Source organism: Engraulis encrasicolus, chromosome 3 (assembly GCF_034702125.1).
Source record: "Engraulis encrasicolus isolate BLACKSEA-1 chromosome 3, IST_EnEncr_1.0, whole genome shotgun sequence".
Lineage (NCBI taxonomy): Eukaryota > Metazoa > Chordata > Actinopteri > Clupeiformes > Engraulidae > Engraulis > Engraulis encrasicolus.
The window spans coordinates 43024285-43040043 of NC_085859.1; the positions used below are offsets into that span (position 1 = coordinate 43024285).

Consider the following 15759-nt stretch of genomic DNA (forward strand, 5'->3'; position numbering starts at 1 on the left):
ACCCAAGAGGGGTAGGTAGGTAGTACTTCACTATCACTGGGAGGGGCTGGCACTCAACTGTTCAACTCCAGTCCCTCCCTGGTGGTAGAACAACCACAGAATCCCCTTGAACCGGGTGGAAGGGTAACACCTTTCACTGGGAGAGGCGGTCCGGTCGGATCAGCTCCACAGTCCCCACCTCTCCCCTTGATTGTGTAGACCAATGAGAAGTCTAGACGCCTCGGGAGAAATGTCTTCGGCAATGTGCTGTCCCCTGGCACTTACGTCAAGATAAAAACCTTCAAAAAGTCATTCCATGCCAACACGAGTAAACTCTTTGGATCACTGGAGCCATTCTTTTTGTCAATCTGGTCCATTGGACCAGGACATCAAAGCCGAGGACATATATCCAGACCTAGGGTCAGTTTACCATCTTGGTCAGTACCAGATGTGGACATATATCCAGACCTAGGGTCAGTTTACCATCTTGGTCAGTGTAGGGCCGCAGTGCCAGCAGTACCAGATGTTTACCATGCACTGCCGATGTGTTTGGTAGTTATATTTTCCAGAGGTTCAGGCCAATGTTTTGAGTCACATCCTACTGCTGTGTCTTCTGGATCTTGGGTGGCGGATACTTCAAGGTCCTCTGGAGGGGAGAGCTAGAGAGAAGAGCGATATGGAGAGACAGAAAGGGGTTTAGTTTTTTTTCATGACCACAAAGGAAACTCACAAACACCAAAGAAGAACCATATTTTAGTTCAGCAAAGGTTCAGCAAACCATCACCAAAGGTTTAGGAAATGGGGGGGTGTTGCGTGTTAACAAGAGCATGCACGCAAGTAAGCGTAGCTATCCACCTGTTACAACACACCTCGCGGGCTGTACCGTCGCAGGGGAGCGCGAGGAAAAGGAGAGAACGTGATGAGGGCATCCGTAGTAACCTATATTCCCTTTAAAATAAATCTCCGAGGCAGGTGCCCGCGCGTGCACAGTCGCATGAGCACACAGCCCGCACACGTGATGTCTGTAGCACGGCACAGATTTCTGGGGATTTCGGACGGAGCTTATATCTCTCCCCGCCGGCTACACACAACTGAACTATCTGTTGGGAATTTAGTGGAGGAATTAAAGTGATGACGACAACGTGCAACAATGGACCAAATAGCCTAAATGCGATTGAAGACATTCATGAACAAATCTTTCTTTAGTTTTTTATTCTATTGAGGTCAACAATACGCACGGCCTCAATATAAGCCAGGCTGCCTATACTGTTGATGCATAAGTACAAAACATTTCTCTTGCACCATGACAACGTCCAGCAACTCTCGCGGTGCCCAGTGCATTGTAGCCTACCTGGACGCACAATCAGCAACAGATCAAAGCTCGTGTTCATTGTTCAACTCCATTCAGGCTTAAACTACATACGCTGATGTGCGTCTAACATGAGGCGCTTGTGTTGTAATGTAAACACATCGTGTCATGTGGAAATAAACAATCTGATAATCGTGAAAGAGATTGAGAGACTTACTGGCGATCTTTGATTTTTTCCCCACGTCGGTTGTCTCCGATATCGCGTGTTTTTACAGTATTTGCCCACAGTGTCTATTTCACCCCCACCACGTTTTTGTTAATAATAATTCCCATGAGTGGTACCGACACGCATCTTCATCAGCCGGTCCACGCTGAACGTCTCCACGAACAAGCCATCCCGTCGCGACAGAGGCTCTCCTCTTGCGTTAATCCCATCGATTGCCTCCTGCCTTAGGATTTGTGTTTTCCGAAATGTGGTGGTGAATGAATATGCGAAGCCATGCCTGCTGCGGAGCATGAGCATAAAGCCGGGTATTCCCATCCGCTGTTGCAGACTGCTCGGTGACAGAAACGAGCGATGAGACAACAATGACCTTTTTCTAACAGCGAAAAGGGGGGAGGGAGGGGGAGGGGGAGGGGTGCACGCACTGCCCACAAATCTGCGTCCAGGTCCAGATCACCTGCGAAAATCCCCCCACTGGCTGCACGCCTTCCCTCCAGTCAGCTGCCCCGGTGATGGTTTATCGTCGACTTCAAGACCGCAATGCACACATCATATTCTATATTATTCGGGGTAAAAATGCAGATGCCATAATGCATCTGAACCCGTGAAGATGCCTCAGGGTGATCTCTTCATATGTCTGCTGTGTGCACTCGCCATCACCTGCTGTAATCCGTCGGTTGGTCGGTGCGCAATGAGCATCTCCAAACGCGACGCTGTTGCTCCTTCCAGTCTTCGGTGTGTTTATTTCGCACCCCTCAGTCAGAGGAAAATACAGTCAACGCAGCAAGATCCCGGCGGCGGATCGAGGTGGGAAAATCCCCTCAGATCCCGCGTCGTTTTGTGGAAGAGCTAGCCTACAAAACAGGTAGATGTGTAATAGGCTACACTCGAGGGTCGAGATGGAGACCAGCCAAGCCAAGTATTCGTTCTCGCAGTCTGTCGGCAGAAGTGAGGGAGCATGGATGTGATGTGACGTGATTCTTCTGACGGATGGCACTATGGTCATCTATTCCATACATTCACACAGGCTAGTTAGCCTCAGCTTGCAAGCCATAGGCTATAGTATTCACATGCCCGAACCTAACCGCTGCAACAGGGGTTGTATTTTAATATATATTTTTAAAATGTGATAGACCGGTCCATTTTAGATTTTGTCAGCGCATTTGCACACATCTGGCCTTCTTTGTTGTTCGGCTATTTCAGATGGCCACTGCAGTCCAGTAAGTTATTTGCATAGACAGTTGTAAACATGTGAATGTCCCCGGGCACTCTCATTAATCCCTCACTGCCTGTGTAATATCATATGTGTGGTCCATTTCATTCGTTTATTGAGAGTCAACTGATAATATTATGAGGCTACAGGGAAGATAAGGCCCACCACTGACAAGCTTCATCGAAGATAAATAATAAGTAGGCTAATAGGCAAACAATATTGTGAAAATGTCAAATTACAATCTGTGTCTCATATTGGGTCAACACTGAATTAAAAAAAACTATTCCTCTTTAAAGTGGGAGACATCTGATTCAGAACCCATTCATAAAATAATCCATAGGCCAAGATTTTTTGGTAACGTGTCATTATTGAATAATAATATTCATATTAATATTTGCCACTAGGGCCTATAAAAGAACTATTTTTTTGGCAGGGGCTGATGTGTTTGAAACGCTCTGCCACTATCCAACGGCCTCCAAGTAGATACTATATTCACTGCGGAACAACATGGTTTAGTGATGAACCAAACATCAGAGCCCTGGACAGAGATGGAAAGAGCTGTAGTAAGGTGGTCCGTATCACTGTCCTCAGATGAGCCAAAACACTGAATGCGCGCTGAGCTCTGGCTGAGGGTAGACTACACTGCCCTCTAGCGCCTAACCTGACAGACACACACAGTGTATTTTTTTATCCAATAGATTTGTTGCACATAGTACGCTATTCCGTCTTGATTTCACTTTTGGATCTAAAGATCTTTCATAAGTAATGAAACAGAAAGTCCGCCATTGTGGCAAATATAATCCTGCATCGCGCTTGCTCGCCATCCTGCTGTACCCCCCCCCCCCCCTTTTATTTTTGCTGCAACCCCATGTCAGTGCTACTTCCCATACACAGCACCCCCACCCACCCACACACACACCCATCCACACATACACACTGTATAGCCTACTGTATATGTTTAAGATCTAGTGCAATAATGTGTGTAGGCTATATAATGTCTGTGTATTTTAATTTTTTTCTCCGGGATTAATAAATGTTACTCTACTCCTCTCTACTCTCTACCACACACACACACACACACACACACACACACACACACACACACACACACACACACACACACACACACACACACACACACACCAGGGCTTGACACTGGCACCTACCAACCAGCCAAATTCTGGTAAAACTTGGCTGTGGCTGGTAACAATTTTAGTGTCACTAGCCAATTTGGCAGGTACAGTAGCTTATTCTATGATATGACATTTCAGCATAGTGAATATTCTGCACTTTGCTCCTTGTGTATCAATTGCATGTATTTAAGTTCAAGAAAAAGCTCAGTTACATACTTTCTATTTGTTTGTTTTATTTCCATGCAGAACCCCAAGCACTCATATTCTTGCTTTAAGCACCTCATCTTCTGATTTTTTAAAAATGTGTGGCTAGTAGGATGGCTAGTGACTCTGGAATACCACTAGCCACAGTGGCCGGCAAACGAAAAAGTTAATGTCAAGCCCTGACACACACACACACACACACACACACACACACACACACACACACACACACACACACCACCACCACCACCACCACCACCACCACTCAAACAGCTAAGGCAGCAGCCATGACACAATTCTTTTCACTGTTACTGTCAAGGGCTGGACTGGTGATCTGGCATACAGGGCATTTCCCAGAGGGTCAACTATCCTCAGGGGCCGATACTGTTGGTTTTTTCCTAGAGACTGGCCCACAATTACAAGGGGGCCACACAAAAATGCTCGGGCCTTTTAGTTGGTCCAGTCCAGCACTGGTTACTGTGACATATCGTCGCTGTCCACCAGAAACCTTCTATCTCCACTATTTTCTATTATTATCTTACAGTATATCACGAAAGTGAATACACCCCTCACAGTTTTGCAGATTTTTGAGTATATCTTTTCACAGGAAAGCATTACAGAAATGTAACTTTGACACAATGATTAGTGACCTTTTAACAACATATTTAACTGCTTAAATTTCTTGTTCACTCAGAAAAAAACAAAATACAGCCATTAGTGTTTGAACATGTACTCACAAAAGTGAGTACACCCCATATTAAAATCCGGTAGAGAAGGGGCTGTGTTGGCTCGAATCGTCTCGAAATGAAAAGGGATGACAAGGGAGGTCATCAGTGTGCGTTTCAACCTTTCTTTGCTTTGAACTTTTACATTTTGAGTCTGCATCTGGCTTAAATAGATTGGTGTGAGATTTGAATGCAATCCTATGGAGAATATCATGATCTGCTTCAGTAGTCACAGTGCATGTTGACATGTATGTTTCTTTTAGGTGTATTTCAGATTGCCAATGTTGACAGCATTCATGCATCCCCAAACCATGCCAGTCCCACTACCATGCTTGGCTTATGAGAGGATACACCTTTTTTGTAAAACTCACTTGTTTACCACCACACATGCTTGACACCATCTAAAGCAAATTTGTTTATCTTGGTCTCAAGAGAGATGAACAGACCAAGGATATGGATCACTGGAACCATGTCGTGTGGTCTGAAGAGACCAAGATAAACAAATTTGCTTTAGATGGTGTCAAGCACGTGTGGTGGTAAACAAGTGAGTTTTACAAAAAAGGTGTATCCTCTCATAAGCCAAGCATGGTAGTGGGACTGACATGGTTTGGGGATGCATGAATGCTGTCAACATTGGCAATCTGAAATACACCTAAAAGAAACATGCATGTCAACATGCACTGTGACTACTGAAGCAGATCATGATATTCTCCATAGGATTGCATTCAAATCTCACACCAATCTATTTAAGCCAGATGCAGACTCAAAATTTAAAAGTTCAATGCAAAGAAAGGTTGAAACGAACACTGATGACCTCCCTTGTCATCCCTTGTCATTTCGTTTCATTTCGAGACGATTTGAGCCAACATAGCCCCTTCTCTACCGGATTTTAATCTGGGGTGTACTCACTTTTGTGAGTACATGTTCAAACACTAATGGCTGTATTTTGTTTTTTTCTGAGTGAACAAGAAATTTAAGCGGTTAAATACGTTGTTAAAAGGTCACTAATCATTGTGTCAAAGTTACATTTCTGTAATGCTTTCCTATGAAAAGATATACTCAAAACTCTGCAAAACTGTGAGGGGTGTATTCACTTTCGTGATATACTGTATATTCATTTTTTATTCATTATAAAATATAAATCAGTACTACTGGTCAGTCTCTATGAGTATATGTGTTTGACCATATTTTTAATACACCTAACCAACTTTAATGTTGAAATTAACAGTGGACTGGCTATATCCTCATCGATAGCTCCAGGAACGCGTAACACTGACCCTGTAGGCCTACCTACAGTAATTAACTGTTAGTCAGTTTGGATGGAATAGACTGCTGAGTATAGACCCCTTTACTGTTTGTACACAGATGTAAGTTACGTGATCAGGCTGCGCGTGCATTGTTGGAGCGAAATCGGCAATGTACCGCACATTTGTAAAGAAACAGGTGTAATGAGCCCTAATGGGTGAAACAACAATATGCCAAATTGACCTCCTTGCCTTGGCCGGTGAAGTAATATGAATCGACGGCTTACCATTTACCAGCAACTCTGAAATGCTGACTCGCCAGTTTTTTTTGTTTGTTTGGTTTTTTTTGCCTTTTTGTTTGTTTATTTGGTTGGTTTGTTTGTTTACCTCCTTGCACCCAAAGTAATTATTTTTTTGTTGTTTTTTTGTTGTTGTTGTTGTCTTTTTCAACTTTATTTGACAGGACAGTCTGAGAGGTGGACAGGAAGCGAGATTGGGAGAGAGACGAGGAAGGGTAGGCAAATGACCCGAGCCAGGAATCGAATCCGGGTCAGCCGCATGGCAGGTGAGTGCCCTACCGGTTGGCCACAACAGGGCCCACCCAAAGTAATTCTTACCACCAACTGAACCTAGCCTTAAACCTTGAGGGCAAACAGACACCAAAGACCACAATGCTTCTATTTACTCAGCCACACCACTAGAGAGAGTCAGAGTTCAGGACTGGCCAGCACTGTCTATCGATCTCAGCACACCACTCTGAGATTGACAAGAGGGGTTGAGAGCTCATTGAGCCATGTTACCATTTTTTTCTCTCTGCTTATGGTCAAAATGTTTGTTTGTTTTTGTGAAAAACATTTCAAAATATTACACATGTATACACATTCAGATATTTTTTTTAAATGTGTGTGTGTGTGTGTGTGTGTGTGTGTGTGTGTGTGTGTGTGTGTGTGTGTGTGTGTGTGTGTGTGTGTGTGTGTGTGTGTGTGTGTGTGTGTGTGTGTGTGTGTGTGTGTGTGTCAAGGTACATAATGCATGTGTGGTTACTGCAGCTCAGTGGATGTGATAGGTGTCAGATATGTGTGACAAAAATAGTAAGAGCCAGGCGCCAACGAGAGTATAGCCGCAAGTTTCAGAAGCCCTGTGTTTCTGTTTCAAAAACTATTATTTAAGTTGTGATAGGCCACCGCTCATCTGTTTAGAAGGTGCAGGATTCAGTAGAAATTTCTGTATAAAAAGAAGACAATCCGCACACTTCAGGTCTATTTTTGTGCAAGGAAGTTTTTGAGTTCTTGGTATAAATATTTCACATTGTGTGCAATAATGTGTGTATATGTCTTGTGTATCATGTATTTATGTACAGTATGCTACTAGTAGACACCTTAATTTCCTCCTAGACACATGCACACGCACACACACACGCACGCACACACGCACGCACACACACACATAGGCCACTTTACTACATAACACACTACTATGACATTGTAGTACACAGTCTTTAGGAAACCATTGGGACTTGGTCATTGTCATGAGCAATTACTGTAACTATGACCAATGCTATTTTCTGTTTTACAGTTTTGCATGCTGTAAACCTCACACTCTTCTGTGTGCTGCATTTCTGGTCCATCTCTGGTTTGTGGTGTCCTTTGAACAGGCCATGATCTAGATTAATGTTTCTCAACGGGGGTGCTGCAGGCCCCCAGGGGGCATTGGGGAGCCCTAGAGAAGGATACAGCTGAGAAGGGGTGGTGCTAGTTGCCATTTGGCTGCATTAGACTATTTTATTTTTAAATACTACGGGGGCGTTGGCAAGATTATGACTAGCCTACGTCAAAGGGGAATTTGTTCAAAAGAGCTTGAGAACCACTGGTGTAGATGGTCCACTAAAGACCAACATGGACAGGGGGCCCTTTGAGTTAATTAAGCTTTCAAGTTTTTAAACATAAAACACTTTTCTGGACAGACAAAAAAGACTACAAAAATATATCTGCACCCTCAGTTGGCACTCATCAACAGTGAGCAACTGCTTTGATCAAGTCCAGTAATGTCAAGTACATTACAATAATACAATACAATACAATACAATACATACATAGGCTACATACATGCATACATACATACATACATACATACATACATACATACATACATACACACACACACACACACACACACACACACACACACACACACACACACACACACACACACACACACACACACACACACACACACACACACTACAATAAAATACAATACATACAAAGGCTACATAGGCCTACATACATACATAGGCTACATACATACATACATACATACATACATACATACATACATACATACATACATACATACATACATACATACATACATACATACATACATACATACATACATACATACATACATACATACATACATACATACATACATACATACATACATAGCCTACTACACTATTGACATATTATTTCAATATACATCATTTGATTAAATATGTACACATTAAAAATGCATGTGTGTGCAGTAAATATGAAGAATGACGTAGATGAGGTGAACATAACCAGAGAGTGTGAGGAGATCATCTACCTATTTCTTTATTTTTTCCCACATTGCGCACACAGAAAGGGGAAGAAGCAATACAGGAAAAAGGCAACATAGGCATCTCCCCCAACAACACGCACACACACGCACACGCACACACACACACACACACACACACACACACACACACACACACACACACACACACACACACACACACACACACACACACACACCCCACACACACACACACACACTACAAAGAGAGAGAGAGAGAGTGTGTTTGAAAATCAGTTATTACATTTACCAATAATTAGCTTTCACTTGCAACATTTGTTCAGAAGTCCTTCAACTGTTTTTCTAGACTGACCACCAAAAACAACAACAAAGAAAAAAAAGACTTGCAATCAGCATTTTCAGTAAAAGGTGGAAGTTGAGTTTGAAACTGAGTGGTCACAAGTGATATCATGGGTTGTCAAAAGCTGACAGGATGTCCACTGGCTGTCAGTCAACCACAGAGCGCACCCAGTATAGAGCGCACACCCTCACACACATACACACGGCACGAGACTCTGGAACTGAAAAGGCTTGGGGCTAAGGTAAGAATTTAAGTTTTCCCAAACTCATTTCACTCTATTTGTAGGCCTATTAGTCACGTACGTGTGAAGTATGTAGACATGATAAATACTAAATAAACGGATAGGTCATATCACTGCTTTAGTTTACAATACTGTTTTTTAAATATATTTCAAGTTGATACGGCCTAAATATTTTATTGTACAATAACTGTATTCAAATGACATCTTGAATATAGGTGTAGTTGGAGTGTGAGTGTGTGTGAATCAACACTGAATTTCTGTATAGGCCCAAGTAGAGTAGATTCAATTCAGACACTTGCCCAAATTCACTCAAGACAGATAGTACAAATACACATCAACAATACCTTGCGCTAGGCCTACTCACAGTCAAGATTTGAGAGTGTCACCATGATATCGTTGGAAGAATCATGCAGATGGCAGGTGCTGTAAACTTAACGTATACATTAAGTTCCGTAGCGCCGCCGTACCTACTGTGGCACGCTGTTATAGACAATGAACGTTAACTACTATAGTAGTACACTATCAGGACAGGGCACGGGGCCTTTAGTAATACATTACGACTTGGTCATTGCCATTCTGGTAACAGCTCATTTATAATGCTGTGTCTTAAGGGTGTAAAGGTGCACCGTGTAATATTTTTAGTATTTTCTTTCTAGAATTCATGCTACCCATTCACAAATGCTACCTTTTTCACAAATACTTACTACCACCATCAAGTTCTGTATTGATTGTGACTAGAACATTTTTACTTTTCATACATGGTTATCTTTCACACACCGCGCTCTTCCGTCTTGCTGGTGCGTCTCTGAAGTAATCTAGTAGTAGGAAATGGATCGCACTCAATTTTTGAGTGACACTGAAGAAGGCTCTGTGCAGCCGAAACGTCTGTCATGTCAGTCCCTGCAATGTTAAAATAAAAAGAAAACAACAAGAAAGAAGAAAAATTGAGTGCGATCCATTTCCTACTACTTTTCATACATGAAAAAAGGCTATCTTTTTTGTCAAGAGGTAGCACAGTTTCATTGAACAGCCTAATTGCAATAGGCCTACCTACCCTGGCCACCACCATACACAGTTCACCTTTAAAAGTGCATTTAATGTATTTACTCAGGCTAGCACTTCCTCCTGAAGTAATTCTTCAAGTGTAATCGTATGCTATAGTTTTTTTTCATACTGGGCTTTTTGTGAGAAGGGGTATGCAGTGTAGAGTAGTGTGCAGCATGCCTTGAACAGAGACACTTGTAAATGTACGGCCTATAGTGTGTATGCCTATGAAGAGTTTATTAATCCCGGAGTAAATGACATTTAGTTCGGTTTACTTTTCTTGGTGATCCATAAACAATTTCTCCCCTTGTGTGTGTATCCAGGTTATGAGGAAGTAGATGGATACTGACGTGGACTACATAATGGATTTAGATTACAATTTAGATTACAACTACGAAAACTACTCCGCAAGTACGGAGAGTACAGAAACCGCGGCGGAGGAGCACTCCTCAAGACACCAGTCGACGTGTTTCTCCGAGAAGCTGTGCATCAGTCTGCTGGTGATCAACAGTCTGATCTTCGTGCTGGGCGTCCTTGGCAACGGCGTGGTGATCTGGATCGCCGGGCTGAAGATGAAGAAGACGGTCAACACCACCTGGTACCTCAGCCTGGCCGTGTCTGACTTCCTGGTGTGCGTGATCCACCCCTTCAACATCGCCTTCATCGGCATGCAAGACTGGGTCTTCGGCCTCTTCCTCTGCAAGACCACCTCCTTCGTGATGTTCGTCAACATGTTCAGCAGCATCTTCCTGCTGGTCTTCATCAGTGTGGACCGCTGCGTGGCTGTGGTGTTCCCCGTCTGGGCCCAGAACCACCGGACCGTCAAGACCGCCTCGCTGGTGGTGGTGCTGGCTTGGATCTTCTCCGCGGTCCTCAGCGTGCCTGCGCTGATCTTCCGAGACGTCAAGCGCCACATCACCACGACCATGTGCCTCAACGACTACTCGTCGCTGCACAACAGCCACGTCGCCATCGCCTATAGCCGCTTCGTCTTTGGCTTTGTGGTACCCTTCGCCCTCATCATCGTCTGCTACTCCGTCATCGGCGCCCGGCTCATGCGCAGCAGCAGCCTCCTGACGCAAGGCCGCAAGGTCGCCAGGTCAAGGTCGCCGCTGAAGCCCCTCAAGGTCATGACGGCGCTCATCGTGACCTTCTTCGTCTGCTGGCTGCCCTACCACGTCTTCATCCTGCTGGAGCGCGACCCCACCGTGGACAGGACGGTCATGAAGCACGGCCTGCAGTTCGGCACGGCGCTGGCGCTGGCCAACAGCTGCCTGAACCCCGTGCTCTACGTCTTCATGGGACAGGACTTCCGCAAGAAATTCCGAAACACGCTGCTGTCCCGGATCGAGAACGCCATTGGGGATGGGGAGCGCCTGTCCCGCTCCAGCTACCTGTCTCGATCCACCTCCATGGATGGACGGGCCTCCACGCACATCTGAAAGGTCACTTACAGCAGGACATGGGCTGCGCCCACAAACAGAGACATGGAAGTACTGCTAAGATTGTTGCACCATGCAGTGCCTATTTACACAACATTTTGTACGTCTTTTTTTTTTTTTGCTGTAAAATGCTTTCGAAAGGAAAATGCTGTGTTCTGTAGGGTTGAGTTCTATATCAGACATGGGTGCCGCTAGGGGGTGTGTGGCGGTGTACAGATTCTAAGGGTCCAAGCACTGACAGCAGTGACAGGGGCCCTTAAGGGGGCCCAAAATTCGAATCTTTCATGGGGCCCAAAATTTCTGGCGGCTCCCCTGGTCCTTTTTTTTTTTTTTACAGAATTGTGTACTTAAAGGGTTCTGGAACAATTATGTATGATCATATTGCAACGTTCTGCAAAATGGTAATGCTTTTACTGAGTACTCCAATTTTCTGTGTGCATCTGCAAAGCTGTTTACACTTTTTTATTAGGTGCTGCTAATACAAAAGAGGAAATGAGACATTCACGTCCATGCTCTCATTAAGACATTTATTTTATGGTATGGCTATTTAAATATGCAGATGAGAGTTGCCCGTCAGTAAACTAGTTCTAGAGTATGTAAATGAAAACTCAGCGCCAAAACGTGGATTCTGATGCTCCATCCTTGCCATTTTCAACTCCCAAAGCTTTAAAATTATAGATTAATCACAAATCATTCTAGCTAGTGCACCACCAAAAATAACCATCACCCCCAAAATGTAATCAGTTCATATACCTATTATAAATTGTTAATAGGCCAGATTTGCAAATCCAGATTGTTAGTAGGCCTACACAAGATTTGCAAATTCATCATCCTATTAAAAAGGTTGATGCACAAACCTCCATCTGTATGTTTAATAGTCGTAAATGAATAAATGAAGCGAAGGACAGCACTCTTCAGATTTCTTCTTTGTTTATTTGCCCACAAACGTTTTGGGCAGAGCCCTTCTTCAGCGTGTAATGGTGTTGAGTGCTGTCCTTCGCTTCATTTATTCATTTATGTTTTTTTGTGGGATTCAGCACCCAGTTAAGAACTGTTAATTAGCCTTTAGGCGATAGTGTGAGCGCGTCTTCTCCACTTTTTGTTTAATAGTCATGCCATAAAATAAATGCTTAAATGGGGACATGGAAGTGAATGTCTATCTTATTTCCTCCTTTTTATTAGCAGTACCTGATAAAAAGTGAGTTGATGTAGGCCTACCAGCTGACTCGATTGGATCAGGTGTTATCTGTTATCCTATCTATACATGGGTTTGACACACTTGTAAACGCAATGTTTTAAGGAGGGGCAAGACACTGGCAGCCACTTGAGCTAAATCTTTTGACAGACAGCGGTTTCCAACAATCAGAGGTTGAGTTGTGCGCAGCTAGTTTCGCGGAGTCAGGTTAAAACAAAAATTAGAACCCATGTATTGTCTCAAGGCCTATATGTAGCATTAAAGTGATACTGCACCATTTTTGGAAATAAGATCACATTACATCTCCCCTTAAGTTGAATGATCGAGTTTTACATTTCTACTGTACTTTCAACTGTTCTCTGAGTATGGCAGTGTACATTTTACCTTCAAGCTAGCTGCCAACTGGTAGGAGTCAGTGTTAATTGCTAACTTGGAGGTAAAATTTGCACTTCCTTACTCAGAGAATGACAGGAAGTACAGGAGAAAGGTAAACCTCAATCATTCAACTTAAGCGGAGGTGTGAGGTGTGATTTTCCAAAAATGGAATCACTTCAAGAATGAGGCAGTGAAAAGCAGACTGCCTCCAGATAGATGTACAAAGTATGTGAAACAGTGTGTGTGTGTGTGTGTGTGTGTGTGTGTGTGTGTGTGTGTGTGTGTGTGTGTGTGTGTGTGTGTGTGTGTGTGTGTGTGTGTGTGTGTGTGTGTGTGTGCAATGACCCTGTCTCTCAGTTTGTCTGCCTGTGTGTCCACACACATTGCTTAGGGCCACATGCAGATGGTGCCAAACATACAAGATCATGGTATCACGTGTATCTGACGTGCCAAGTAACCATGTATGATTACTCTTGTTTTCTCTCGCTGTGATGCACAGAGCTTGTACACTGACAGCCCTGGTAATCCTCAGGAAAGATTTGAACTCTGTATGATCTTAATCCTTGCATTTCCTTTTAATTAGAAATATAAATAGACTACTCTGGCCTATAAAAGCAAAGTGCATTAACTAAGCCAGCATTGAAACTGAGAGAAATGCCTTGAAAGGTTTGGTATTAGGGTGGATATTGTAGTTACTGCAAATTTGACATAGCAATATGTCTAGGAACACATGTGGACCATAAGGCTTTGTCACAAGACAAAGGAAATGTTATAGAGACCATTTTCAGTATAAACTCAATTTTGACAAAGTATGTACTTAGTGCACTTTGGCCTTTGTACGGCAGTGCTGTGCTGTACTATTTTACAGAAATATTGGAAATGGTACTACTTACAGATCATAACTATCTACGGAATTAAAAATTCAACATGCATGTACATGCGCTCGTGTGTACACTTGTATACTGTATGTGTGTTATGATATATCTGGTAATTTTATATTTTATATTAATGTTAAAGTGTAGCTGTAAGACATGTTGAAGACAAATCCAAACCATTGGTTTATGTAAGATAAAGATGTATGTACGATTAAGATTCTTGTAAAGTAATAAATGGCATCTCCATACAAATTCACACTATGTTGCTTTTGTTACTCTATTCCTTTGTCTAGCTGGGTGTTATTACATGCTATTACTGTTGGCCTTAAAGGTACACTGTGCAAGAAATGGTCAAAAAAGGTACTGCAACTATGCTGCTCATTGAAACTGGGCTGCCTATTGCCAAATTTGATCTTTACATGAAAGTTTACCAAGTAATAAACATTTTCTAGTATGGTGCAAGTAGTCATTTTTGCAGCTAAAAATGGCTATTTTTGGAAATTCAAAATGGCGGACCATGGAGAAGATCCCCTTTTTCATGTATGAAAAGTGCAATTTTTCCAGTCATAATGAATACTTAGATTTTGATGGTGGTGGTAAAAAAGGTAACATTAGTTAATGGGCAGCATACATTCTGTAAATAATCAACTAAAAATCTCACACAGTGTCCCTGTAAAGGAACAGTTCAGTCAATTTCAACATGCAGTTGTAATGCTCACACTACTGGACTTGTCAGTACCTGAGATTTTGTTCTTCTTCTTCAGCCTTTTCCGAGATGCTGGTCATTGTAATGGGGGCAGCGTTTTGTTTACATTTCAAAAAACATTTTTATTAATTCCCAAAAACATCCAAAAGGTTATACAACATCAGCAGACATCTAGCAAACAGCGGTACCTTTTGGGAAAATATTTAGAGTAGGCCTATGTTTAAAAAAAATGTAAACAAACGCTGCCACCATTAGAATAGCTCATATCTCGGACAGGGCTGAGACGAAAAATGTGGCATCACCGGGTACTGACAAGTCAAGGGTAGCGTGAGCATATTGAAAGTGACTGAACTGGTGACATTCAGTTATGGTAAAGACAACCGTTGTCTTTACCATAATACCAACTTTAATCTGTTCCTCTGCAAGTCTTCCAGCAAGATTGACAAGGAGATGACAAGGAGATGAAAGATTGTGTGCATGCTGCGTGTTTGGGTATCAGTGTGTGTATCTATGTCTATCTTTACATGTTACCCCCCCCCCTGTGTGTGTGTGTGTGTGTGTGTGTGTGTGTGTGTGTGTGTGTGTGTGTGTGTGTGTGTGTGTGTGTGTGTGTGTGTGTGTGTGTGTGTGTGTGTGTGTGTGTGTGCGTGCGTGCATGCATGCGTGTGCGTGTGTGTGTCCATGTTACACAGAGACAGACAGGGGCAAGGAGAGCAAGAGAAAGAAATGGGGTTAAGCGTAGGGGGTAGAGCAGTGGTCTCCAATTGTTTACCCTCAAGGGCCAAATTATGTAGCGCAAATGAGGCTGAGGGCCAAACCGTATGGATTGGCCACGGATACAGTATACGGTATGTTGTCACTTGTTCCAACATCATGGCGGGCCAAATGTTTGCCACGTCCGGGCCGGATCGGGCCCTCTGGCCGCCATTTGGAGACCACTGAGGTAGAG

General features: G+C 43.1%; 2 protein-coding genes across 2 annotated transcripts in view; one reads left to right on the plus strand and one right to left on the minus strand.

Moving 5' to 3' along the window:
- Positions 1–2372, minus strand: part of dtx1 (deltex 1, E3 ubiquitin ligase) — an 84639-nt gene extending 82267 nt beyond the window's left edge. Inside the window, exons 1-2 of the mRNA XM_063195480.1 lie at positions 1506–2372; positions 1–638 (exon numbers count right to left, since the gene is read on the minus strand). The exon at positions 1–638 is cut by the window's left edge and continues 598 nt beyond it. The gene's annotated coding sequence lies outside the window, so the exon portion shown is untranslated. The remainder of the gene's footprint in view (positions 639–1505) is intronic.
- A 6675-nt stretch (positions 2373–9047) lies between these two features.
- LOC134445433 (chemerin-like receptor 1) lies at positions 9048–14598 on the plus strand. Its single transcript, XM_063194514.1, has 2 exons — positions 9048–9173; positions 10541–14598. Exon 2 carries the CDS (start codon positions 10556–10558, stop codon positions 11657–11659), a length of 1104 nt encoding a protein of 367 aa, XP_063050584.1. The 5' UTR covers positions 9048–9173; positions 10541–10555; the 3' UTR covers positions 11660–14598.
- The last annotated feature ends 1161 nt before the right edge of the window (positions 14599–15759 follow it).

Excerpts from the sequence above, each read along its gene's own strand:
- LOC134445433 (XM_063194514.1), top strand. The coding sequence starts at position 10,556 with ATGGATACTGACGTGGACTACATAATGGATTTAGATTACAATTTAGAT.